Source organism: Aotus nancymaae, unplaced genomic scaffold (assembly GCF_030222135.1).
Source record: "Aotus nancymaae isolate 86718 unplaced genomic scaffold, 86718_ANA_hifiasm-v0.15.2.pri h1tg000016l, whole genome shotgun sequence".
In the NCBI taxonomy this organism is placed as follows: domain Eukaryota; kingdom Metazoa; phylum Chordata; class Mammalia; order Primates; family Aotidae; genus Aotus; species Aotus nancymaae.
In genome coordinates this window covers 34386594-34411440 of record NW_026988428.1, presented here as the reverse complement: position 1 = coordinate 34411440, position 24847 = coordinate 34386594, and the positions used below count along the sequence as shown (strand labels likewise).

General features: G+C 40.7%; 2 protein-coding genes across 4 annotated transcripts in view; one reads left to right on the top strand and one right to left on the bottom strand.

The window, feature by feature from the left end:
• Nucleotides 1–24847, bottom strand: part of DIP2B (disco interacting protein 2 homolog B) — a 269995-nt gene that overhangs the window by 175548 nt on the left and 69600 nt on the right. The window lies entirely within an intron of this gene.
• On the top strand, nucleotides 17495–18061 carry LOC135275383 (large ribosomal subunit protein uL22-like). The gene has a single exon (XM_064377071.1). The coding sequence runs from the start codon at nucleotides 17507–17509 to the stop codon at nucleotides 18059–18061; it is 555 nt and encodes a 184-aa protein (XP_064233141.1). The 5' UTR covers nucleotides 17495–17506.

Sequence of the window (24847 nt, the reverse complement as noted above, 5' to 3'; positions counted from 1 at the left end):
AAAGCAGACCACAGAAGCAGCAAGGACCTTGTGAAGGTGGGGGGTGCCCAGCACCCATGGAGGGACTGAAGCATGGGTCGGGGTTCAGATGAAACAAGTACTCACCACCACTATAACCAACTGGAGGGACACAAGAGAAGAGGGGTCTGGCTGCCAAAAAAAAAAAAAAAGTGTAGATGTGGTGGAGGGAAGATGAGGGTGTCCCTCTGGAGAGATTTCTATTTCATCAGAGAAGAATGAAACAAAGCCATTGGCTAAGACAATAAAGGACATGTGTGCGGGTTTGAGGAAAACATATGTAATAGTCCTCTCAGAACATGATAAAACAAATTTATCAGTAGGGCTTCCAGACAACGATGAAGCCCATTTGTGGCTTGTGGTTATGCCTACATGGAATTCTACTAGCACTTTGTGTATATGGTAAACATTTCCTTCAATCAATTTTATCATCAAAATTTATACCAAGAATTAGATTCCTAACATCATCTTGGTAATTGTAATCCAATCTAGGTAAATGTTTCCACCCTCACCAACACAAAAATAGAATGTTACGGACTCTATACATTCCCAGAATTTGATCCAGTCATCTGATTATCAGCCATCTTTAATTAATTAACCTATTTTTTTGAGATGGAGTTTCACTCTTGTTGCCTGGGCTGGAGTGCAATGGTGCAATCTCAGCTCACTGCAACCTCCGCCTCCCAGGCTCAAGTGATTCTCCTGCCTCAGCCTCCTGAGTAGCTGGGATTACAAGCATGCACCACCATGCCTGGCTAATTTTCTATTTTTAGTAGAGATAGATTTTCTCCATGTTGGTCAGGCTGGTCTCAAACTCCTGACCTCAGGTGATCCGCCCATGTCAGCTTCTCAAAGTGCTGGGATTATAGGTGTAAGCCACCTCACCCAGCTATCAGCCATCTTTTAAAAAGAAACCAGACAACCAACTAAAAAAAAAAATGTGCATCCTATCAGTGGAAATGAGACCACTGACTAACTTATGTACTTGTAAGTGAAATTATATGTTAATGCTTGAAATATGTTTTAAAATAACTGGAGGCAGGAGAGGTGCAGGAGAAGAAAAGTGAACGGGACATAGATGAAAGTAGATGGGTCACGTGTTTTCACTGTTGATGTTGGGTGATGGGTACATGGAGATTCACTATACAGTTCTCTCTATTCTGGTATATATTTGAAAATCTCCATTAAAAAGGGTAAGACAATAATAAAAGAAATCCAGAGGGCTAAGATGGAACCAACATTTATTTAATGCTTCTAATATAAACTAATATTACAATATCTCATAGAATTCTAGTCTGCTTCCTTAATAACTAATCAGAAAAGCTATTAGGCCAGGCGTGGTAGCTCACGCCTGTAATTCCAGCACTTTGGGAGGCTGAGGTGGGCGGATCACCTCAGGTCAGGAGTTTGAGACCAGCACAGCCAATGTGGTGAAACCCCATCCCTACTAAAAATACAAAATTAGCCAGGTGTGGCAGTGTGTGCCTGTAATCCCAGCTATTCGGGAGGCTGAGGCAGAAGACTCACTTGAACCCGGGAGGCTGAGGTTGCAGCGAGCTGAGATCACGCCATTGCACTCCAACCTGGACGAAAAGAACAGAACTCTATTCCTCAAAAAAGAAAAAAAGAAGCTATTATCCTTCCAAACAAAATTCACTTCATCTAAAAAGTCACTGCCCTTCTTTTTTAGAGATCAAGCATGCTCCACCATGCCCTGTGTCCTACTCTGTGGGAGGCCTGCCCAGCTCCACAGCTGCCTGAGACAAGGGGGCCTAACTCAAGGATTCAGTGCAGGATCGCATGGCTCTCACACTGAGCTCTGCCTCAATCAGTATTAAAGGCTACATTCTGGCCGCAAAAAAGAAAAAAAGTAAAAGAAAAGATTATATTTTCTTCCCTTCCTCAACAAATTTCTAATTGTATAGCTCATGAAACTGCTGCAACAAACGAGCTCATCTTCATTAACTTTCCCTTTGGGCAACAGTAAGTAAAGCATGGAGGGGCAAGTAAAGTATGCCTGAGTCAACAGGAGTCGACTGGATATCCCTTGGGCTGCCTGGTGATACCACTGTCTTGAGCAGGATAATGTACACCACAAGTAGTATTTAAGGTCACCTGCCGCTGTGGTGAATGTGCATAGCTAACAGGGACTATGGAGGAAAAATCAGCACTGAGTAATTCCCATCCTAGGATATAAGGTAAATAGTATTTTATTCTATTAGCAATCTCCTCTATCCCCTCCCACATTTCTTTTCACTCTCCTCTTTGAAAACCTAATTTGTGGCAAGCAAGGTGAACTGTACAGCATACAGCTGGAAAGAATCAAACTCCTACTGGGCGCCCCCAGCCTTACCAACCAGAGGGTTACCTGACTGGTTTTACTGACACAACTGGTTGCCCAGGAGGGTGGATATCATTTCTGAGACCACAAAGGACCTTTTCTTTACACAGTAGCAGTCTTAAAAGCCAGCCCATTTTTTAGCTTATGAATAAACTCCTGTTTCAATGATTCCCAAATCTGGCTAATTATAGGCATTTCCAGAAGAGTTACTTTAAGGTCTCAATTAGGCCCAGAAATCTGTGTTTTTGAAAGTCATTGAGTAGTTGTGCTCATTCAGGTTTAGAAAATAATGATGTGGCATACCTATGGCACAAACGTAAGTCATAATTTCAAAGAGTGAGTGACCTCTAAAATGTAGTTATTCTGAACAAAAAACAGTTTCTCCAAAATAGAACCACAATTCTAGTTAATATACAAAGTAAAACTGAATTCATAATGCAGCAAAAACCATTAAGAAAGAGCTAACAAATTACAAGAAAGGACTAAAGCAGGCTCCTTCAAGGCTGACATCATTGACATTTTGGGCTACATAATTATTTGTCAATGAAAGCTGTCTTGTGCACTGCAGGGTATTTCCATCATTGGAGCATAATGTGTGTGAAAGTGTTACTGTAACAACATAATTAGTAATTTTGCTGACCACTACCCATTAGATACCAGTAGCAATTCCATCCCCCAACCCAGAGCTCTGACAACCAAAAATGTGTCTAGACCTTGCCAAATGTACCCTGGCGGGTGAGAAGTGCAAAACTGCCCCAGTTTAGAATGACTGAACCGAAGGAACTGGGTTAAAAATAGAAGAAAGTTGCAGTGAGCCAAGATTGTGCCACTGCACTCTAGCCTGGGCAAAAGAGTGAGACTCTGTTTCAAAAAAAAAAAGAGACAAACAAAGAAAGAGAGACAGAGAGAGAGGATATAAAGTAAACTGCAGTAAAGATACAGAAAATAAAATTTTCTGCAAAATATAAAGAAAAAGCATAAGGAGCACCATTGTTGGCTATTTTTATTAAAAAAAATAAAATTAGGCTGGGTACAGTGGCTCACACCTGTAATCCCATAATCCCAGCACTTTGGAAGGCCGAGGGGGGCAGACTGCCTGAGCTCAGGAGTTTGAGACCAGCCTGGGCAACACAGTGAAACCCCATCTCAACTAAAAAAATACAAAAAAATTAGCCAGGCATGGTGGTGTGCTCCTGTATTCCCAGCTACTTGGGAGGCTGAAGCAGGAGAATTGCTTGAATCTGGGAGGTGGAGGCTGCAGTGAGCCAAGATCGTGCCATTGCACTCCAGCCTGGGTGACAGAGCAAGACTCTGTCTCAAAAATAAATAAATAAATATAAATAAAATTAAAGAAAATGGGCTTAACTTATAAAAGAGGACATCTAGAGTACTCATAAGGAAAAATCTCTTAACTCCAAAGGTTTATTAATGCCAGGAAACTGGAGACCTTTTCCTGGAGATAATTGGAATGAATTAGAATGAAATGACTATGATATGACTCAGAAGGTTTGGGGCAACAGTGTGTAGTGCTGAGACCTCTGGAGGGCCCTAAGAGTCTCTCCCATCCTGGAGCCCGTAAGACTTCTTCAGAAGCAAAATACCTGACTCACAGTTAGTGTCTCACTGTGGACTCAGGCCCATGTGATGTGACCAATTTCTGAATGTACACACAAGCAAGCCAACAAGGTTGGCAAGGTTGGCCCTTCCCTGTTGTTTTTGCCCCGCAAGGTCTAGGTGAAGCTATGAACTGGTCTTCTCCTTTGTGCCCACAGTTATTCCCAGCATTTGTCCAGTGCCTGTGCCAAGACTGCCAGTCAGAAGTGGAGATCTGACCAGGAATGGTATTCAACCCAGTGAGCACACCTACCAGGCCAATCTCAGCAAAACTAAAGGCAAAGAGAAGAAATGAGAGGAGTGAGAAGGAAATACAGTTGAGTCAAAAATGACTTTACTGTCAATCTGCAGTTCTCCAAACTGTGGTCCACAGTTTCTGGGCATCTCCTCAAAATTATAGGGGTCTGTGAAGCAAAAATTATTATTATTTTTTCTTGAGACGGAGTCTCACTCTATCACCCAGGCTAGAGTACAATGGTGTGATCTCAGCTCACTGAAAGCTCCATCTCCCAGGTTCAAGTGACTCTCCTGCCTCAGCCTCCTGACTAGCTGGGGTTATAGGAGCCTGCCACCACACCTGGCTAATTTTTGTAATTTTTGTAGAGATAGGGTTTCACCATGTTGCCCAGGCTGGTGTCAAACTCCCAGGCCTAAGCGATCTGCCCTCCTTGGCCTCCCAGAGTGTTGGGATTACAGGTATGAGCCATTTTGCCTGGCCTAGATTCAGGTTTTCTAAAATGCTTGTTTTTGCTTAAAATCACTATCAGTTCACTGAAACTTATTATTGTCAGCAAATGCTGCCAGCAACAGCCTCAGTTCATTCATTTTTGAGAAAATAGCTGGCTGATATCCAAGTCTAAGTATATAACCATAGTTTATCTCTTATGTATTTTTTCAAGTAGAAATGATGTTTTTTTTTTTAAAAAAAAAAAGAGCCAGAGCAATCAGGCAAGAAAAAGAAATAAAGGGTATTCAAATAGGAAAGGAGGAAGTCAAATTGTCTCTATTTGCAGACGACATGATTGTATATCTAGAAGACGCCATCATCTCAGCCCAAAATCTCCTGAAACTGATAAGCAACTTCAGCAAAGTCTGAGGATACAAAAGCAATGTGCAAAAATCACAAGCATTCCTATACACCAATAACAGACTTAAAGAGAGCCAAATCAAGAATGAACTGCCATTCACAATTGCTTCAAAGAGAATAAAATACCTAGGAATACAACTAACAAGGAATGTAAAGGACCTCTTCAAGGAAAACTACAAGCCATTGCTCAACAAAATAAGAGAGGACACAAACAGATGGAGAAACATTCCATATTCATGGTTAGGAAGAATCAATATCGTGAAAATGGCCATACTGCCCAAAGTATATTTACAGATTCAATGCTATCCCCATCAAGCTACCAATGACCTTCTTCACAGAACTGGAAAAAAACACCTTAAACTTCATATGGAATCAAAAGAGAGCCCGCATAGCCAAGTCAATTCTAAGCAAAAAGATCAAAACGGGAGGCATCACACTACTGGACTTCAAACTATACTACAAGGCTACAGTAATCAAAACAGCATGGTACTGGTACCACAACAGAGATATAAACCAATGGAACAGAACAGAGGCCTCGGAGGCAACACAACATATCTACAACCATCCGATCTTTGACAAACCTGACAAAAATAAGCAATGGGGAAAGGAGTCCCTGTTTAATAAATGATGTTGGGAAAACTGGCTAGTCATGTGCAGAAAGCAGAAACTGGACCCCTTCCTGACACCTTACACTAAAATTAACTCCAGATGGATTAAAGACTTAAACATAAGACCTAACACCATAAAAACCCCAGAAGAAAATCTAGGCAAAACCATTCAGGACATAGGCATAGGCAAGGACTTCATGACCAAAACACCAAAAGCATTGGCAACAAAAGCCAAAATAGACAAATGGGACCTAATCAAACTCCACAGCTTCTGCACGGCAAAAGAAACAGTCATTAGAGTGAATCGGCAACCAACAGAATGGGAAAAAATTTTTGCAGTCTACCCATCTGACAAAGGGCGATATCCAGAATTTACAAAGAACTAAAACAGATTTACAAGAAAAAAACAAACAAGCCCATTCAAAAGTGGGAGAAGGATATGAACAGACACTTTACAAAAGAAGACATACATGAGGCCAACAAACATATGAAAAAATGCTCATCATCACTGGTCATTAGAGAAATGCAAATCAAAACCACATTGAGATACCATCTCACGCCAGTTAGAATGGGGATCATTAAGAAATCTGGAGACAACAGATGCTGGAGAGGATGTGGAGAAATAGGAACACTTTTACACTCTTGGTGGGAGTGTAAATTAGTTCAACTACTGTGGAAGACACTGTGGTGATTCCTCAAAGACCTAGAAATAGAAATTCCATTTGACCCAGCAATCCCATTACTGGGTATATATCCAAAGGATTATAAATTGTTCTACTATAAGGACACATGCACACGAATGTTCATTGCAGCACTGTTTACAATAGCAAAGACCTGGAACCAACCCAAATGCCCATCGATGATAGACCGGACAGGGAAAATGTGGCACATATACACCATGGAATATTTTGCAGCCATCAAAAACTATGAGTTCGTGTTCTTTATAGGGACATGGATGAACCTGGAAACCATCATTCTCAGCAAACTGACACAAGAACAGAAAATCAAACACCACATGTTCTCACTCATAGGCGGGTGTTGAACAATGAGAACACATGGACTCAGGGAGGGGAGCATCACACACTGCGGTCTGTTGGGGGGAAATAGGAGAGGGACAGCGGCGGGTGGGGAGTTGGGGAGAGATAGCATGGGAAGAAATGCCAGATACACGTGAAAGGGAGGAAGGTAGCAAATCACGCTGCCATGTGTGTACCTATGCAACAATCTTGCATGTTCTTCATATGTACCCCAAAACCTAAAATGCAATAAAAAAAAAAAAGAAAAGAAAAAAAAAGGCAGCTCACAACTCTCAAACAATTGTATAAATGTATTTCCTTGACACAACACAGAATTTTACAAAAATGTGGACTCAGGCATCAAGCTGTAATAAAATCAGTATCTTTTACTGTGAGTGGATGGACTAGGTTGCCGCTGCCTTGATTTGTGCTGTTTCCAGCAATTTTATTCACCATTGCTTTTGTACCATTAGTATAAATAATTTAAGAGTGTAAAGTTTGAGATCCATTGTTGCAGATAAAGAACAAGAAATAAAATTTTCTGTGCATGGCCAAAGTAAAATTTTCAAATAGCCTTTAACACAATATAAAAGAGCAAATAACATCTTAATACCATTATTGAAAAATTTTTTAGGGCCAGGTGTGGTTTTTTGATTCTATATAATAAAATGTGTCAAAATTTGGAAAATATGCATAAATCTCCTTTCCAAATAACCAACATATAATCTTTAAAAAAAAAATGGGTAACACATCCATTCAAAGCATAAAACAGAGTGGGCCGAAGTGGTTCATGCCTATAATCCCAGCACTTTGGGAGGCCAAGGCTGATGATCCCTTGAGGTCAGGAGTTTGAGACCAGCCTGGCCAACATAGTAAAACCCCATCTCTACTAAAAATACAAAAATTAGCCGGCTGTGGTAGTGTGTGCCTGTGATCCCAGCTACTTGGGAAGCTGAGGCATGAGAATTGCTTAAACCTGGAAGGTGGAGGTTACAGTGAGCCAAGATCCTGCCACTCCAGCCTGGCACAGTCAGACTGTCTCAAAAAAAAAAAAAAAAAAAAAAAAAACAGGTCAATGAACCTAAATGTAACACAGTATGAAAAGTTAACTGATACAGTTTCATAATCTACATTGTAACTAACCTTTAAGAAGTTACTATTTGTGAACTTTCCATGCAGTGTCACAGAAGAATATCCACAGTTATCTGATAAGACTATTAAAATGCTATACTCCTGACTCTAGTTCCAACTACATAGCTGCATGAGGCCAGATTTTCTTATTTATTTATTTATTTATTTATTTATTTATTTATTTATTTATTTATTTTACTTTAAATTCTGGGATACATGTGAGGCCAGATTTTCTTTATCATAACAGATCAATGAAAAGACATTTATAAGAATTCAGACATTAAAGAGACTCACAGAAAGGTAAAACTGCTTTTCTACCTATTATTTTTTGTTTTGGAAAATACAGTTACTTCTCATATAAAAGTATATTATATATAAATATAACAAATTTATTACTGTTATTTAGGATGAATTAAATATTTTAAGATTTCGGCTTTACTTTCTAACATGCAATAAAGAGGGACACATATAACTTACCTAAACAAAAGCTCCTTGAGCCTCAATAATTTACAAGTGTAAAGCTGGAAAACCGCTATTCAGATAAAGAACAAGAAGTTTTTAAAAAATTTAAAGTCTTGACCAGGCATGGTGGCTCATGCCTGTAATTCCAGCGCTTTGGGAGGCCGAGACAGGTGGATCACCTCAGGTCAGGGAGTTCAAGACCAGCCTGGCCAACATGGCAAAACCTCGTCTCTACTAAAAATACAAAATTAACTGGGCATGGTGGTGGACACCTGTAACCCCAGCTACTCAGGAGGCTGAGGCAGGAAAATCACTCGAATCTGGGAGGCAGAGATGGCAGTGAGCTGAGATTGCACCACTGCACTCCAGCCTGGACAACAAGAGTAAAATAACTCTGTCTCCAAAAAAAATAAATTTAAAGTCTTTAAAGAAACTGCAGTGATATATAAACAGGGGACTGCTTCATCTTTTAAAAGCCATGAAAATTCAACAATAGTGGCTGGGCATGCTGGCTTATGCCTGTAATCCCAGCACTTTGAGAGGCCAGATCACTTGAGGCCAGGAGTTCAAGACCAGTCTGGCCAACATGGCAAAACCCCTCCTCTATTAAAAATACAAAAATTAGCTGGGCATAGTGGCACACAGCTGTAATCCCAGCCACTCGGGAAGCTGAGGCAGGAAAATCACTTGAATCCAGAAGGCAGAGGCTGCAGTGAGCCAAGATCGTGCTACTGCACTGCAGCCTGGGAACAGAGTGAGACTCTATCTTGGAGACGAGAAAAAAAAAAAAAAGAAAATTCAACAACAAAAAGAACTATTGATACACAGAATCACTTGTATAAATCTTTAGAGAACTTTGCTGAGTAAAAAAATCCAACCCCAGAAGGTTACATACTTTGTGATTCTATTTACATAATATTCTCAAAGTGACAAAATCACAGAAATGAAGAACAGGTCAGTGATGGTGAACAGATTAGTGGTTGCCAGGCACTAGGGAGGGAGTGGAGGTGGTATGGCTATAAAGGGCAACAGGAGGGATCCTTGTGGTGATGGACATGTTCTGTATACTGACTGTCTCAATGTCAGTATCTTGGTTGTGCTACTGTACTCGAGTTTTGCAATATGTTGCCAATGAGAGAACTGGGTAAAAGAAAACTAGGATCTCCCTCATTTCTTTTCTTTTTTTTTTTTGAGACGGAGTTTCGCTCTTGTTACCCACGCTGGACTGCAATGGCGTGATCTCGGCTCACCGCAACCTCCGCCTCCTGGGTTCAGGCAATTCTCCTGCCTCAGCCTCCTGAGTAGCTGGGATTACAGGCACGCGCCACCATGCCCAGCTAATTTTTGTATTTTTAGTAGAGACGGGGTTTCACCATGTTGACCAGGATGGTCTCGATCTCTTGACCTCGTGATCCACCCGCCTCAGCCTCCCAAAGTGCTGGGATTACAGGCGTGAGCCACCACGCCCGGCCATTTCTTTTAAGTCCATGTGAATCTATCATCTCAAAATAAAAAGGTTTATTTTTTAAAAGTTATGAAACAGAAATCAAGACAATAAAGCATGACTGTATCAAAAATCTAGACTATAAATCCTGTCTACCAACTCAAACTGATTAATGTCTTTAGACTTCTAATATTTTTCATGCCTCAGAAATAAAAACTGTTCCTTAAAGCACCCATTATAAATATTAATTCACTAGATTGCTACATCATGCCAGGCACCATGCTAGGTAAAGGGGGTATAAAAATAAACCTCTCCTCAAGGTGTACACAGTGTAGAGGGGAAGACTGCATGGCAAATGAGTTCTCAGAATGCAGTGTGGCATATGCAATGGTGGAAGTACACATAAGGTGAGTAGGGGCATGACTCCAGAAGAGACAAGTGAGCTTAATGGAAAAGGTGATAACTGAGCAGAGTCCTAAAGGTAGAAGAGAGAAGAGGTGGCTTCAGGCAGAAAATCAAGAAAAGGATGAAGTATACTACAATGTTTTAAACAAGGGAATCCATAATTCTATTTGTGTTTTATAAAGAAATCTGACAGACCTTCCCCTCCCTGCCCCTCCTCTGCCACGAGAAAGAGAGAGAGAGAAGAGAGAGAAAGAGAGAGAGGAAAGAAAGAAAGAAAGAAAGAAAGAAAGAAAGAAAGAAAGAAAGAAAGAAAGAAAGAAAGAAAGAAAGAAAGAGAGAGAGAGAAAGAGAGAAAGAAGAAAAGAAAAGAAATCTGACAACACTGTGAAGGAAGAAACAAGTTAGGAGGCTACCCTGTTAGTTCAAGGAAAAAACAGCAGGCAAGATGGGGGCAGTGGAGATGGAGAGAAGGAAACAATTTAAAGTGATGTTTTGGACGCAGGAAGGGGAGCATCACACACTTGAGTCTGTTGGGGGAGTGCTGGGGAGGGACAGTGGGGGGTGGGGAGGTTGCAAAAGGATAACACGGGGAGAAATGCCAGATATATGTGACAGGGGGAATGGAGGCAGCAAACCACATTGCCATATATGTACCTATGCAACAATCCTGCATGATCCGCACATGTACCCCAGAACTTATACATAAAAATGTGTGTGTGTGTGTGTGTGTGTGTGTGTGTGTGTGTGTATGTATATAGTCTACAGTGACCTTGGAAAAAAAAAAAGTGATGTTTGCAGGGGCCAGGCATGGTGGCTCAGGACTGTAATCCTAGCACTTTGGGAGGCTGAGGTGGGTGGATCACCTGAATTCAGGAGTTCGAGACCAGCCTGGCCAGCATGGTGAAACCCTCTCTCCACTAAAAATACAAAAATTAGCCGGGCATGATGGCAGGTGCCTATAATCCCAGGAGGCTGAGGCAGGAGAATCACTTGAACCAAGATGAAAACTCCATATCAAACAAACAAACAAAAGTGGCCAGGCACAGTGGCTCACATCTGTAATCCCAGCACTTTGGGAGGCTAAGGTGGGTGGATTACAAGGTCAGGAGTTTGAGACCAGCATGGCCAACAGAGTGAAACCCCGCCTCTACTAAAAATACAAAAATTAGCCAGGCATGGTGGCGCACACCTGTAGTTCCAGCTACTCGGGAGGCTGAGGCAGGAGATTCACTTGAACCCAGAGGCAGAAGTTGTGGTGAGCCAAGATCGTGCAACTGCACTCCAGCCTGGGCAACAGAGTGAGTCTTCAACTCAAAAAAAAAAAAAAAAAAAAAAAGTGATGTTTCCAGGGAGAATTAATAGGACTCGACCTAGAAAAGATGCAGCCTAACTTTTTCTATAAAGAGTCAGACAGTAAATATGTCCTTAGGCTTTGCAGACCCCATGTGGCCTCTTTCACAAATACATATAGTTGTTTTAAAGCAGCATTTAAAAATGTTAAAAAAAAAAAAAAAAAAATGCCGGCCACAGTAGCTCTTGCCTGTAATCCCAGCACTTTGGGAGGCCATTGAGGGCAGATCACCTGAGATCTGGAGTTCGAGACCACCCTGACCGACATAGAGAAACCCCACCTCTACTAAAAATACAAAATTGGCCAGGCATGATGGCACATGCCCGTAGTCCCAGCTACTCAGGAGGCTGAGGAAGGAAAATAGCTTGAACCCGTGAGACAGAGGTTGCAGTGAGCCAAGATTGCATCACCGAATTCCAGCCTGGGTAACAAGAGTGAAACTCTGTCTCATAAAAAAAGGTTAAAAAAGGGCCGGGTGTAGTGGCTCACGCCTGTAATCCAAGCACTTTGGAGGCCAAGGCGGGCAGATCACCTGAGGTCGGGAGTTCAAGACCAGTCTGACCAACATGGTGAAAACCCGTCTTTTTAAAAAAAAAAAAAAAAAGGTTAAAAAAAATTTTGGTTTCCAGGTACTTGGTTGGAACTGATCCAGTAGACACAGTTTGCTGACCCTTGACCTAGGAGATAAACAATAAAGGAGGGCCTGGTTGGGTGCCTGTAATCCCAGCATTTTGGGAGGCTGAGGCAGGTGGACAGGTGGCACTTGAGCCCAGGAGTTCAAGACCAGCCTGGGCAAAACAGCAAAACTCCATCTCTATAAAAAATTACCCAGGCCTGGTGGTGCATACCTGTAGTCTTAGCTACTGGGGACGGAAATTTGGGAGGTGAGGTGGGAGGATGGCCTGAGCCTGGAAAGTTGAGGCTTCAGTGAGCCACGATAGCACCACCGTACTCCAGCCTGGGTGACAGAGCCAAACCCTGTCTCAAAAAAAAAAAAAAAAAAAAAAAAAAATGCCTGTGGTGACTCCCCAGGTTTCCAGCTTAAACTAATGAAGAGCCTGTGGTATCACTCAGATTGTGAAGACAAAATAAAAGGCAAGGGTTTCTGAGTTGTTGTGGAGGTGGCTAAAAGACAGTTTGGTGGAACTGCTAAATAGACAGCTGGATATAAATACGGAGCTCAGAACAGAGGTCTGGGTTGGAGATAGAGATCTGGTAATAACCATCAAGATACGTAACAGTTAAAACTGTGTCCAAGGAGAGATTGTCAAAAGAAAAGAAACTTAGCTATAATCATGCAAAACACCAGAGAGGGAGGTAAACAAAAGGAGTCTGTGAAGAAAACTAAAAATGAGACAGAGATGTAGGCATATTTTAAAACTTTAAAGGACAGCAGAAAACTAAGTTGTGGACCTTGACTTATTGCCCAGAAATAATACTAAATCACAGATGTTTCAGAAAGGCAGAGAGAACTGCCTAAGGACAAATTCCCATCATTCCGATAAAATAAACCTTGGCTGCAATATCCAAGAGGCCAATTGTTACAAGGTCTCTTCCCTAAAACAAAGGTTTGCTCATTGGCCTAGTCAGGCTACATTTCCTACCCTGGCACCAACTCATCTTCATAAAAGCCATGCATGGAAGAAGGAACCAAGTGCCAGATAAGAACATTCATCCCTCACTTCTGAGGGCTCCTTGCATGAATCGAGGTCTACCAGTTGTAACATCTTTAGCATTTCTTTGCCACTTAGATGATTCTGTCTTGGAGAGGGAAGCAACTGACTGGTAAATTTGGGAAAAACAGTCTGGTCATGCTCTTCTTCCTCACATGCATAAGCTACCTGCTGAAACTGGGTTGGGTGGAGGGTCTGCATGTTAAGGCCGGTCGCCTTGCCAGGAGCTCGGACACGCCCACCGCCCCTCCAGCCTCTCCGGGAGCTTGGACACGCCCACCTCCTCCCCGCCTAGAAACCACATCACCACTCCACGCCCACTTCTGCACTCAGCAGGCAAATCTGCACTCCGCACTGGCCTCTGCACTCAGCACCTAGCCGACCACTGAAGAACCCCGCCAAAATTTAAAAGAAGCCCCGCCAGAACCTGCCCAATAGCCTTTTGCCCCGTCCAGGTCCCACTCCCCCTGGGCGGCCTGCTCACCGGAAATCCCGCCTACCTGCCAATGGCAGCTTGCCCCCGCCCACGTCCTGCTTCCCCATAACCAATCAGAACGCCTCCACTCCCTATAAAACCCCACGACCAAGAGGAGTCAAGCACTACTCCGGCCCCTCCTGTCAGACCACAGAACCTTGCCTAGGAGCCGATTAAATTTCTTTATCTCAATAACTGGCCTCAGTTGCCTCATTCGAACCTCACTTGCTTCGTTTAAACCTTACACTGAATATGCCCTCTCCAATCCAGCACCACTGTGCCCATGGGGTAGGTCTGAGCAACGATGGAATTCACTTAGCAAGCCAATTTGGCTGTAACCTTAAGCTGCTTCCTTTACCATCATCTTTATCAGTAATAAAAGCAATATTATAGCCTTCATCTGCTAATACTTTGGTTTTTTGCCATTTATCCAGAACCCTTGTGGAGAAGAGAGATGCTATTTATTGGCCTTTCTAAATCCTAAAATCAGGGTTAACTAAACAACAATCTAATTTTAGATTAATCTAATTAATCTATTGTAATCTTAATTAAGATAATTCAAGTTTTTATTTCGTTTTGTTTTGTTTTTGAGACGGATCTCTGTCACCAGGCTGGAGGGCAGTGGTGTGATATTGGCTCACTGCAACCTCTGCCCCCCAGGTTCCAGCAATTCTGCTGCCTCAGCCTCCCTAGTAGCTAGAATTACAGGCGCATGCCAACACGCCCAGCTAAGTCTTGTATTTTTGGTAGAGACAAGGTTTCACCATGTTGACCAGGATGGTCTCGATCTCTTGACCTCCTGATCCACCCACCTCGGCCTCCCAAAGTGCTGGGATTACAGACGCGAACCACGGCACCCAGACAAGATTTTTTTAAAGGTCACATTAGTTTCCTATCTTACTTTTATGTGAAAGTTTCTTATGTATTTTGATGGTGAAAGTACTGCCTTCACATTTGTTTATAAAATAAAACAGGCAAGACCAACCAACAATAAAGGCACAATTGTGACTAGAGTTAATTTTGAATCTTCCATTCACTTTCAGAGTGCAAGATTTTGGAAAAGATTTCTAAGAACTCTTAATATCATCAAACAGTCAAGGAAATTATCTTAAGTATAACGTATCTTGAAATGCCCTCCAAATACTTAAAAATGATTCATAAACATTTATCTCTGGTCACTTTTTAAAAGCCTAAGACAAATTATTTGAATAAATGAATTGAGTGATTTCATGCAAAATATCTCCACAGTACCACACATTATACTGTGCCATTTTTAGTCCAAGGAAGGAAAATACACATTCTGCAACGAGAAGAAATGTAAACAAAATTGGACTAACCATTTTTAAAGACTGCCTCCTGTCTGGGTTCTGTCTGTTTAAACTATGCCAATCATGGGATTCCATTAGAAAAATAAAATTGCCCTGAAACAGTACCTCAAGTGATTAGTGCTACAATGGGCTTTTTTACCAATCATTGCAGACACTGTTTAGGGCTCAAGGCACATCTCCTCTACTGTTTCCAACATCTATTGTACATTAAACATAAGGTTATAGGACTGGGTTGTAATAAACACACTGAATGGGTCTGTATCTACACAGAGTTGTAGGTGGCTACAGACCAGGGTAGGCCAGAAAGAAACAGAATTTAGAATGGGAAGGCAGGTGGAACAAGGAGAGCAGGGTGCTTTACTAAACTCTAAGCAATTAGATCGGTGCTCTACTAAACTGTAAGCAACTTGTCTCTTTACACCCTGGAGCACCAGCACAGAGCTTTACACAGTAGGTGTTCAAGCAGTTGTTTAATGGAACCTAGTGTTATGGCTGACGAAGCCAGAATTCTGGCTTCTGAATACATGGCTGTATTTGGGGATTTTATGGTATTTACCTCTTCTGGATTATGTCCTGATAGTCTGTGGTAGATTTAGGGGGAAGCCTAAAAGGGATACTTAACCATTTAGTTCAGCTGGAATGGAAACACAAAACACCCTCTGCAGCTTTATTTATTAGAGCTCACATGCAGAATGGCACATGCCTAATCAGTTTTTGAGTGCCAAGAGTGTTCTTTGTTTTAAACAGCACACCCTAGCCAAGATGCTGACACTGGGCATATTCTCCAACTTTCAACTGTCTCCTAGAGCTGCTCAGATCTGATTTAATACTGTCCATGGCGAGTCACAGCTTGAGAGGGGCTGGATCATAATGCTCCATGAAAAGCATCTACTTAAATGTTAATTTATGGAAGGAGGCACTGAGGCACCAAAATGTTTTCTGTTATTCTAAATTCTGTCAGCACAAAGGAGAACCTGTAACCAACATTTTAAGGAAACTAATTTTATAGACTTTTCAGCTTACAGAATTGATAAATTAGAGCTCTAATTTTCACTATCTGGAATATGGCAAAGGTGGAGAATGGAAGAGAGGAGATTCAGAAACAGTGCAATAAACTGGAAGGCCCTTCAACAAAACAGAGTCTGTGTTTTGTTCATTTTCTTATCCGTCAAAGCATCTAGCAGGAGCCTTTTGCCAAAGGCATTCAGTAAATGTTTGCTGAATCAAGTTGCTGCAAAAGCATTCTCAGCACACCACCAATCCAGCAAGCCACAGGTTTAGCAACCCTTAACTCTCTCCTTAGCAAAGGCTTTCAGTTCCCCTTATTGTGAAATTATTTTTCTTCTAGGAAATATATTTTAACTTCACAATATATAAATGAGAAATACCAGAATCTCTTACAAGATGTAATTTTTAAAGGAGGGAGGGCATATACTCAACAAAGGTTGAGGTATGGGTCTTAGTCTGGGGATAATATTTTTATATCAACACATAATAGACATTTTAGCTTTGAAGAGAAATAGAACACACATGAGGATAAAGTAAAACCCCCAAGTTTGTAATTTTTTAAAAGTTGTGCTTTATTTTTACAAAATGAAGACAAATATAAAAATTTTATGTTAAAAAGGAAAGAATTACCTAAGCATAGCAATATAACTGGAGTTGTGTTGTAATAAACTCTAAAGAAAAGGCTTCTGCAATGCTGTCACACAGCTGCATCCATAAATGTCTTTTCCTAAAGGGATAGTTAAACTAAAAGTTGATCTCGAAAGACAGATGCATTGTTCAGATAAACTTCCAGGCCTGCATGTATCTTAAAGTTACACAAATAATTAAAATGCCTAGCTTTCAAGAGTCACAGATAATTTGACTCCTATCTACCTATACCCAAAGCCATTCAAGAGGCTGCTAACAGGCCAGGTGTGGTGGCTCACGCCTGTAATCCCAGCACTCTGGGAAGCCGAAGCAGGTGGATCACCTGAGGTCAGGAGTTTGAGACCAGTCTAGCTAACATAGTGAAACCCCCTCTCTACTAAAAATACAAAAGTTAGCTGGGTGTGGTGGTGTGCGCCTGTAGTCCTAGCTACTCAGGAGGCTGAGGCAGGAGAATCTTTTGAACCCAGGAGGTGGAGGTTGCAGTGAGCCAAGATCACGCCACAGCACTCCAGCCTGGGTGACAGAGTAAGACTCCATCTAAAAAAAAAAAAAAAAAAAAGAGGCTGCCAATAATTACGTATTCTCTTTGAGACCTTCCCTGCCACCCCATTCGTCCCCAACAGCTCCCCTACGCTACCATGGCATATTCTTTTCATACCTCCATTATCACTTGCCTCAACATACAATCACATTTTAATTTCATTGTTATTACAAATTGATTCTTGATTAGACTATAAGCTCCTGTGGACAGGAACTGGGTTATAGTCATTTTGCTACATCTAGCATCTGCTAAGTAAAGTCAATAAAAGTTTTGTTGAGAAAATGAAGCCAAAATTTCTAAGAAAATGAAACTAGACTCTTCCTCTTTCCCTAAGTGGTCTGAGGTAATCTGTGAAAATGGTTCACTATTCACTTGATCTGGAGAACCCCATAAAGTCATGCAAATCAAGAGGTTCCAATCTTCGTGTTCACTTTAAGAACACACGTGAAACTGCCCAGGCCATCAAGGGTGTGCATATACGAAAAGCCATGAAGTATCTGAAAGATGTCACTTTACAGAAACAGTGTGTACCATTCCGACGTTACAATGGTGGAGTTGGCAGGTGTGCCCAGGCCAAGCAGTGGGGCTGGACACAAGGTCGGTGGCCCAAAAAGAGTGCTGAATTTTTGCTGCACATGCCTAAAAATGCAGAGAGTAATGCTGAACTTAAGGGTTTAGATGTAGATTCTCTGGTCATTGAGCATATCCAAGTGAACAAAGCACCCAAGATGTGCCGCCGGACCTACAGAGCTCATGGTTGGATTAACCCATACAGGAGCTCTCCCTGCCACATTGAGATGATCCTTACTGAAAAGGAACAAATTGTTCCTAAACCAGAAGAGGAGGTTGCCCAGAAGAAGAAGATATTCCAGAAGAAACTGAAGAAACAAAAACTTATGACACGGGAGTAAATTCAGCCTTAAATGCAACTAAAAGGAAAAAAAGAAAATTAAACTAAAACTTTGAGAACCTTGTTTCACAAACTTAAATCTACTCACTCAAAAGAAGGCTTCAAGTAACCTGAAGTATTGTAAAAAATTATTTGTTTAACATCATACATCCATATATCTACTGCCTATATCTTGTTTTATTTTATTTTTTTGAGACGGGGTTTCGCTCTTGTTGCCCAGGCTAGAACGCAGTGGCGTGATCTCAGCTCATTGCAACTTTTGCCTCCTGGTTCAAGCGATTCTCTTGCCTCAGCCTTTCAAGTAGCTGGGATTACAGGCACGTGCCACCATATCTGGCTAATTTTGTATTTTTAGTGGAGACAGGGTTTCACCATGTTAGTCAGGCTGGTCTTGAACTCCTGACATCAAGTATTCAAGCTAATCTTGAACTCCTGACTTTAAGTAGTCTACCTACCTCGGCCTCCCAAAGTGCTAAGACTACAGGCGTGAGCCACTGCACCTGGCCCATTTACTGCCTATATCTTTATACACCAGAATAGCTCAAGCAGAATAACGTTCTAATTTAGTAGGTGCTCAGGTATTTACTGATCCAATTAATATCACTAGAACACTGTGGTTACTCAAATATACATATAGACACACCTACATATATAGAATATATATACTACACACTACAGAAAGTAAAAGAAAAATCCCCTAGAGATCTAGATATCAAGATATCAAGATTTTAAATTACATCTGAAGGAAAAATCATAGATCTTCTTCATTTTAAATCAGGGCATGGAAAAATGTTCTAGAGCTGATTTTCAGAAGCGATAAAGGAATCATGACGCAGCAAAACCCATTCAAACAAGTGAATGTCTCATAAACAAATCAGAGAACTTCATTCACTGAAGAGACAAGTTTCTACAACCAAACCGTAGAAGATTTCTGAGTTTAACAACTTGCAACAGATGTCAACACAGAAGTTCAGTTGTTACTTCTTAGAAGTTAGATGGCTTTTAAACTTACTAGTTTTACAATAAATATAAAAATGTGTAAAACTAAAATATTTTAAAAGACCAATATGTATCTGATCTATATATATCTCTTAAAATAGTAACTATAAAAGTAAGTGCAAAAGCAAAATCTTTAAAGAGCTCAATATTTACCTGATATTTATATAATAACTCTTAAGATAATCATTATAGTTTATTTAAAGGTGGAGTATAATTTAGTAAAACACAGCTGAATCTCAAGTCACAAGTGGTAAAAGGTAAAACTGAGAAGTCAAAAGAAAACAGTCTGGTGGCCATCAGTAAGGCTAAACAATCTCTAACTGCACCTAGGAAGGAGTTAAGGGTGCCAGCCATTCCTTAGAGCCTCCCCACCAACTCACTTGAAATAAATGTGACAAGGTAGCAGGCCAAAGGAAGGAGCCCAACAAACAATTCAGGATGGTTGAATTAACAAGCACATTCCCTTCCACCTGCAAATGTTTGGTAGGCTAAAAAGAATATTACCAGCTACATAACATGCCCTTGGGTTTTCAGTAACAAAAAATCATTGACTATGTCACAGTGAAACAACCTAATATGTTTGGTCTAGAGAAAGGTGCATGCTCTCAAATCTCCCCACAAGATTGAACACATAGATGGATAACAGCTCAGTGCTCTCCCCAGACTGAGAGGCAATTCCATGGAAAACACATACTGAGGACCAGATAGTTCTTTTCTTCCACAAATCCATGCCATTAATTAGTTTCTCTATTATTTGACACTTTATATGCCCTGAAATTAACAAATTATACTCTATCAAAACAAATTTCTGATACATTAAAAAGAGCTGTGGTGGAAAAAAAAAAAAAAAAGAAAAAACAAATTCCACTGGAAAAGCAGAGACTGTGATTAGAAAAAAAAGAACACCAGGCAAATCAGGAACTATTTCAAATTAGTTGAAAGGGGAGGGAAGCATGACTGGGGAAGAGAATTCTTATGGACAAAAAAAAACCACAACTGACCAGTAAAGCACTTCAAAGCAAAGCTTATCAGTACTTTATTCTAATTTGGAAGAAGCAGGAAATGTCCTCTGACATCATTTATATAAAACTTGATTCCTGCAACTTTTGTGGAATAATTTACCAAAATTTTATGGTTTTAAAAAAATGATACAAAGACTTCTAGTGTGAGCCAAGGAGTAAGCCTCTCTCCTTTCCAGATTACAACTAAACACTTTCAACTAAGTAAGTCACTTGCTGAAGATTAAGAAGAGTAAATAAATAACAGGCAAATAGAAAAGGGAAGTCAAAATTGAAAGCTGACAATTCCAGTGAGTTTCCTTTTTTTTTTTTTTCACTCCTTCACCTCTTGGCTTTGACCCAATGATGGCCTGGTCCTGGTGGCCCAATTTACAAAACAGCACAGGGAACACACACACACTAAAAATGCTGAGAGAAACTCCTCCCATATCCTGCTCAGAGGACTGAAAGAGCCAGGCAAGCCAAAAGGTACAAGTTAAATACTCTTTTTTCCTTCTTTTTTAACCTTTGTCTTCCTCTGCTGGCCCCATCTTGAGGTCTAGACTAGTCACAGGACTATGCTGGGAAAAGGAGCCCCTAGAAGCCCAAGAATGAGGAAATACACCAAACACGAGAAAGCTGGAAAAGGGGATCCCCAATTCTACGTAACGAATAAACATGCATCTCAAGCTGACCTCCAAGCTTGCATACATACAACCGTTCCAAAGAAGGACAGCAAAAGCTTTGAGACCTGAGCTATAAGACACTTCCCAAGTCCCAGACCTGATTAGTGCTTAGGCAGGGTAAGTCGAACAGCACCGGCAAACACAGAACTGAACTGACACTGAAATCTACAGAAGCTGAGAACAAACTTGAGATCTGAACTTCACCAAAGTTGACTCCCCTGCTTAAAAAAACAACAACTCAGGCCGGGTGTAATCCCAGCACTTTTGGAGGCTGAGGTGAAGAGATGAAAAAGTTAAGAGATTGAGACCATCCTGGCCAACATGGTGAAACCCTGTCTCTACTAAAAATACAAAAATTAGCCAGGCATGGTGGCACATGCCTGTAGTCCCAGCTACTCAGGAGGCTGAGGGAGGAGAATCGCTTGAATCCAGGAGGCGGAGGTTGCAGTGAGGTGAGAACGCACCACTGCACTCCAGGCTGGGCGACATAGCACGTCTCAAAAAAAAAAAAAAAAAAAAAAAAAAAACCTCAACATTCTCCAGAGGATTGTAACAGTACTCCAAGTCCCATAACATAATATTCAATATGAACCAGACATAATCCAAAATTACTCAACATACAAAGAACCAAGAAAATATGACCAATTCTTGGGAGAAAGACAAATAAAAGATCAACAGATACCAAAATTGAAATTAAACAGATAATAGAATTATCAAAGAATTTGGCATGGTAGCTCACACCTGTAGTCCCAGAACTTTGGGATGCCGAGGCAGCAGATTACCTGAGGTCAAGAGTTCGACGAGACCAGCCTGACCAACATGGAGAAACCTTATCTCTGCTAAAACTATAAAAATTAGCCAAGCATGGTGGCAGACACCTGTAATCCCAGCCACTCAGGAAGCTGAGGCAGGAGAATTGCTTGAACCCAGGAGGTGAAGGTTGCAGTGAGCTGAGATGGCACCACTGCACTCCAGCCTGGACGACAGAGCAAGACTCTGTTTCCAAAAAAAAAGTGGTTATTACAGCCATGCTCCATAAAGTAAATATAAATGCTCTGAAAAATAGATGTTTTCAGCAAAGAAATAGAAACTATGAAAAAGGCATAAATGAATGATGGCACAGTTCTGTAGTTTGTGGTAGTAGTTACATGAAGCTACACATTTGCTAAAACAGAAAACTACAAACACCCACGTGCAGGTATAAATGGAAAAATCTCAATAAAATCTGTGGAATGCACCAATGTCAATTTCTTTGTATTAATAATGTATTATAGTTATACAAGTTGTTAACATTGGGAGAGGCTGGGAAAAGGGTTCATGGGATCTTTCTGTACCTATCTTTGCAACTTCCTATAAATTTGTAATTATTTCAACATAAAAAGTGTTTTAAAAGAACCAAATGGAAATTCTACAACAGAAAAATATGTCAAAAAGATCACAATACGAGCTAAATAGAGTAACTGTGATAATGGCAAAAAAGAAAAAAGGTCAGTGAACATACAGATCAATATGATTCAATTTCAAGAACAGAAAAAGAAATCAAAAAAACTTAACAGACGTGTGAAACACTATCAAAAGGCCTAACATTCATGTCATTGGAACCACAGAAGGAAAGAAAGGAAATTATTGGTGTAGAAAGAGTAACTGAAAAAATAATGGCTGCAAACTTCCCAAATGTATTGGAAAACATAAATTCACAGATTGAAGAAGGATCTCAAATAAGATAAACCTAAAGAAAACTACCACCCTGACACATCATAATCAATCTGCTGAAAACTAAAAATTATGTGAAAAAAATCTTAAAAGCAGCCACAAAAAAAGATACATTACATGTAATGAAACAAGAATTAAAATAAATGGGCTTTCTTCTCAGAAATCACAGAAGTCAAAAGGCAGTGCAACAATATTTTTTAAATGCCAAGAGAAACATACTGTCGGCTGGGCATGGTGGCTCAAACCTGTAATTTCAGCAGTTTTGGAGGGCAAGGCAGGTGGATTGCTTGAGCTCAGGAGTTTGAGACTAGCCTGAGCAACATGGCAAAATCCCAACTCTATCAAGAAATAAATATAAAAATAAAAAATTAGCTGGGCATGGTGGCATGCACCTGTAGTCTCAGCTACTTGGGAAGCTGAGGTGGGAGGATCACTGGAGTCCAGGAGGCTGAAGCTGCAATGAGCCATAATCATCCCACTGCACTCCAGTCTGGGTGACAGAGTGAGACCCTGTCTCGGAAAAAAGAAAAGAGAAAGTATTGTCAATCCAGAATTCTAAATTGAGTGAAGATTTTTCTGCAAACCTAAAATTTTTCTAAAATAAAAATTTCATTGTTTAAAAAAAGAGATGAAAAGGATAAATTTCTTGAAACATATAAAATGCCCAAATAGGTACATACACAAAAACTGTGAACTTTGATTAGGCAGTAACAGGACCACAAAGGAGTAAATCAATTTTGAAAATGACTTTGATTTTTCCATTCAAATTTTAGAATGTTTGCCAAATTCCTTGAGAAAAAAGATGAAATTTAACTGAGACTACATTGACTTTTTAGACTAATTTGAGGGTGAAATGACACCTTTTTAATCGACGTACTCTACTAGATGTGAAGACACAGCACAAGGCAGAGTAATAAGAACAGTTGGCGCTGATGTAAGAAACAATAACTACAGTTATTTATATCCAATAAAACAGACCAGAGCTCTTACAGAGACTGACATGGAAGTATGGGATCACGATATATAAGAGTAGTGGCACCAGCTGGGCACGGTGGCGCATACCTGTAATCCCAGCACTTTGGGAAGCTGAGGCAGGCAGATCGCTTGAGCCCAGGAGTTCAAGACAAGCCTGATCAACATGATGAGATCTCATATCCACAAAAAATAAAAATAAAAAAGTTAGCCAGGTGTGGTGGTACATGCCTTTAGTCCCAGCTACTCAGGAGGCTGAGGTGGGAGGATCCCTTGAGTCCAGGAGGTCAAGGGTATAGTGAGCTGTGACTGTGAATGTACCACTGCACTTCAGCCTAGGCAAAAGAATAAGCTCTGTCTCCAAAAAAAATAGTGGCACCACAAACTCGTTCATGTGGTTAGGAAAAGAGCCTTAATACATGGAGAAAAATAAAACTGGATTGCTATTCTATGTCATATATAATGATGGACTCAGGTGGATTAAAGACGGAGGCCAGGCATGGTGGCTCACGCCTGTAATCCCAGCACTTTGGGAGGCTGAGGTGGGTGGATCACCTGAGGTTGGAAGTTCGAGGCCAGCCTGACAAACTTGGAGAAACCTCATCTCTACTAAAAAAAAAATACAAAATTAGCCGGGCATGGTGGCACATGCCTGTAATCCCAGCTACTCAGGTGGCTGAGGCAGGAGAATCACTTGAACCCAGGAGGTGGAGGTTGCAGTGAGCCGAGACCTCGCCATTGCACTCCACCCTGGGCAACAGAGTGAGACTCTATCTCTAAAATACCTTCATTATATTTCTAGAAGACCATAAAGTAAAAGACTATGGACTTACTATATCAAAGTTAAGTCCTACTCAGCAAAAGGTACCAATGACAAAATTAATATACTATGACAGATGAGGAAAAGGCAAATACCAGGCTAATATTCTCAACTCTATAAAACACTTCTGTAAACCAAACAGGAAAAGACAGAAACTCTAATTAAAGAAATGGGCCAGGGATATGAACAGGAAATCCACAGCAGGGGCATTCTATACAGTCTTAAGGGTATATAAAGAGATATTGTCGCTCAGTAATTGGAGAATTAAAGTTAAAATAACATTAAGATACCACTTTCCCCTATCAGATAGACAACAATTAGAAAGCTGGATAAACAGCTTTGTTTCATATTTCTGAAGAAATAGGAAACGTTGCACAATCTGAAAAGGAGTCCAAATTTGTCAGTACTTAATCAAATTAAGTACAGCAATCTACTCTTACGCATACATCAAAAGAAATTCTCCCACCATAAGAGAACAAGCACAAGGATGTTCATCCCATTGTCTGTAGCAGTGGGACGTTGAAAATAATCTGGTGTCCATCACCGAGAGAGCAAATCATTTAAGGAAAGGCACATGGTGGTCAGAAACAAAGAACTAG

Excerpts from the sequence above, each read along its gene's own strand:
- LOC135275383 (XM_064377071.1), top strand. The coding sequence starts at position 17,507 with ATGGTTCACTATTCACTTGATCTGGAGAACCCCATAAAGTCATGCAAA.